This window comes from Drosophila kikkawai, chromosome 2R, assembly GCF_030179895.1.
Source record: "Drosophila kikkawai strain 14028-0561.14 chromosome 2R, DkikHiC1v2, whole genome shotgun sequence".
NCBI classification, from domain to species: domain Eukaryota; kingdom Metazoa; phylum Arthropoda; class Insecta; order Diptera; family Drosophilidae; genus Drosophila; species Drosophila kikkawai.
The window spans coordinates 20852060-20854181 of NC_091729.1; the positions used below are offsets into that span (position 1 = coordinate 20852060).

The 2122-nt window shown below is 47.3% G+C and overlaps 1 protein-coding gene across 3 annotated transcripts; it reads right to left on the reverse strand.

Annotated features, from left to right (window-relative positions):
- On the reverse strand, nucleotides 1-1885 carry polyph (polyphemus). 3 transcript variants are annotated; one of them, XM_017181573.3, is made up of 7 exons: nucleotides 1715-1884; nucleotides 1594-1659; nucleotides 1391-1541; nucleotides 850-1329; nucleotides 617-795; nucleotides 382-557; nucleotides 1-332 (listed from the first exon to the last, which is right to left on the reverse strand). In XM_017181573.3, exons 1-7 carry the CDS (start codon nucleotides 1795-1797, stop codon nucleotides 73-75), a joined length of 1395 nt encoding a protein of 464 aa, XP_017037062.1. In that variant the 5' UTR covers nucleotides 1798-1884; the 3' UTR covers nucleotides 1-72. The 3 variants fall into 3 exon arrangements, with proteins under 3 accessions (XP_017037062.1, XP_017037063.1, XP_070140743.1); XM_070284642.1 differs by lacking the exon at nucleotides 1-332 and having other exon boundaries at nucleotides 429-557; nucleotides 613-795; nucleotides 1715-1885; XM_017181574.3 differs by lacking the exons at nucleotides 1594-1659; nucleotides 1715-1884 and having other exon boundaries at nucleotides 1387-1521.
- Between the last annotated feature and the right edge of the window lie 237 nt (nucleotides 1886-2122).

The window sequence follows — 2122 nt, forward strand, 5'->3', positions numbered from 1 at the left end:
AACGGCGGACAACTTGGAAAATCCGATTTTAATGCAGGCACTAAGAGAAATCCAAAGGGAATGCCGGTTCTCCTACATCTGGCCAAGCGTCACCCGGAAATCGTGTATCAGCTGCCTTATGGCCATCGCACAGCCCACAAAGCCAAAGATAAGTCCGATCAGGATGAGCAGCAGGTCGCGAATCAGTCGCCACTTCAAACGGCCATAGCCCTTGCCATAGCAAAGGAATATATCCATCAGGGCGGGACACAGCAGGTTGAGATTGCTCAGCGAAAAGGCGCCCTCCAGCTCCGTGAGAGCAGCCAGATTGGGCATGACAATGGCCACCACTCCTTATATAAATTTATAAATATTGGAAATTAAATAAAGAAAAGAACTTACCAGTAAACAACAGAAATATAATGCGCACCACGCACTCAATCAGCTTATGATGCTTTCTTTTATTTTCCTCGGTGTTACTGTAGTCGCTGAAGATCACAGTGATCACCACAAAGCCATGCAGCGGATAGCTGAGCAGGATGCCCGTGGCTATGCAAAACTTAATGACCTGGGATAAGCTATGTAGGTTTAACAAATTAAGAATATTATTTATTAAATGAATTAATATTTTACCTACATTTCACACTGCGGAATGTTGAGTGTGACGCTGGCCTGAACACTTTCGCCAAACCGCCAGTAACCCATTATTCCAAAGAACAAATTCGAGAACAGTATGAAGAGTACAGCCAAGTTAAGGACACCAAAGAGACCCAGATAGTTCTGCGGGTGAGCCATGTTGGCCTCCACGACGAGCATCTGGAAAGGTAGTCCTTAAATATACAAGTTTTTTAGAATTTCCTAAACACTCACCGAACCCACGGCAGTCAGGGAAAAGGCAGCAATGCCAAAGAACTCGATCCATTCTATGGGAGGCTTGACCAACTCCCTTTCCTTGATACTGGGCAGGCCACTGAACAAGTAGTACATGATCAGAATGAATCCCGCATACAACAGAATGTTTGATAAGATATTCAGGGGCACCAGGTACTTTAGTTGGCGAATCAGAAAAAGCGGCAGGAGCAGCAGGCAAAGGCCCAAGACATAATACCCCTCGTTGACTTTCCCTATGTGATAATCCCCGATCTCCTTGTAGTTCTTGGCCACGAAAACTAAGTACACAGAGCAGAGTAGGAACTGTCCAATGACCAAAACGCAGCTTGTCATAATCCCCGCCGCGGGTCCCAGGCACTGAACCCAGCGGGGACCCTCCTCATAGGCGATTCTCACGGCCTCTGGCATCGACACCTGCGGCACTTGCCGTCTTCGACAGCACTCTGTCATGCTGGAGATCTGAAAGTAAGAGATCAGGCTGAATACTGGATTAGAGACCGAGAGAAAGCCACTTACGGACCAGCAAATGGATGCAGTAGGTCAGCAGGACCATCAACAGGGCGGACATCAGAACACCAATCACGATGCCCGAACAGCGAAAGGCCAGCGGCATGGCCAGAATACCCGTGCCAATCACGCACTTTAGCAGCGAGACGAAGGCGTCACAGTTACTAGGAGTCAAATATTAAATAAATATCAATCTGCTATACATTTCAAACTTACGTCAAGGGATTCTCCACGGTTCGCTTGGCATAGGGATCGTATCTGTAGAATGACGTCATGGACTGCCTATAAAGAGAGGATTACTCATTTGCATAAAAATAATAGCTAGGACCAAACTCACACTACACCCAACGGCTCATTGGAGGCCAGCGGATCTAGGTCCGACTTCTGGGCCTGGGCCTGATCCGGCTTTTTCGGCTCCATTGCCAGATGTTAGCCAACGGCAACATCAGCATCAAAAGCAAGTAAACACAAACGAAGTCAACGAAAATCGTCTCCAAGTTTTGACAACAATTTCAAATTAGTTTAGTTGATAATACTACAGCTCGTCCTGCAGCTGCGCACATTCGATTCACTTGCAGGACATTAACAGGAAGTGAAACTGCTTCAGCCATGGCTGCCGCAGCCGCAATCAAAATGGCTGCACATGCGCGACCATTATCATAATAAGGGCAACTTATGGCCAACTACGCGGTCCTGCAAAGCATAAAGTTTACCAAGTAACGGCAGATTGGTCCTGCGGCCGCGG

Bases quoted from the DNA above. Each gene is read 5' to 3' on its own strand.
- polyph (XM_017181573.3), bottom strand. From the start codon at position 1,797: ATGGAGCCGAAAAAGCCGGATCAGGCCCAGGCCCAGAAGTCGGACCTA. The intron at 1,330-1,390 runs GTCCGTAAGTGG...TCTTACTTTCAG, and splicing joins CCTACTGCATCCATTTGCTG to ATCTCCAGCATGACAGAGTG. The intron at 796-849 runs GTGAGTGTTTAG...CTACCTTTCCAG, and splicing joins CCCTGACTGCCGTGGGTTCG to ATGCTCGTCGTGGAGGCCAA.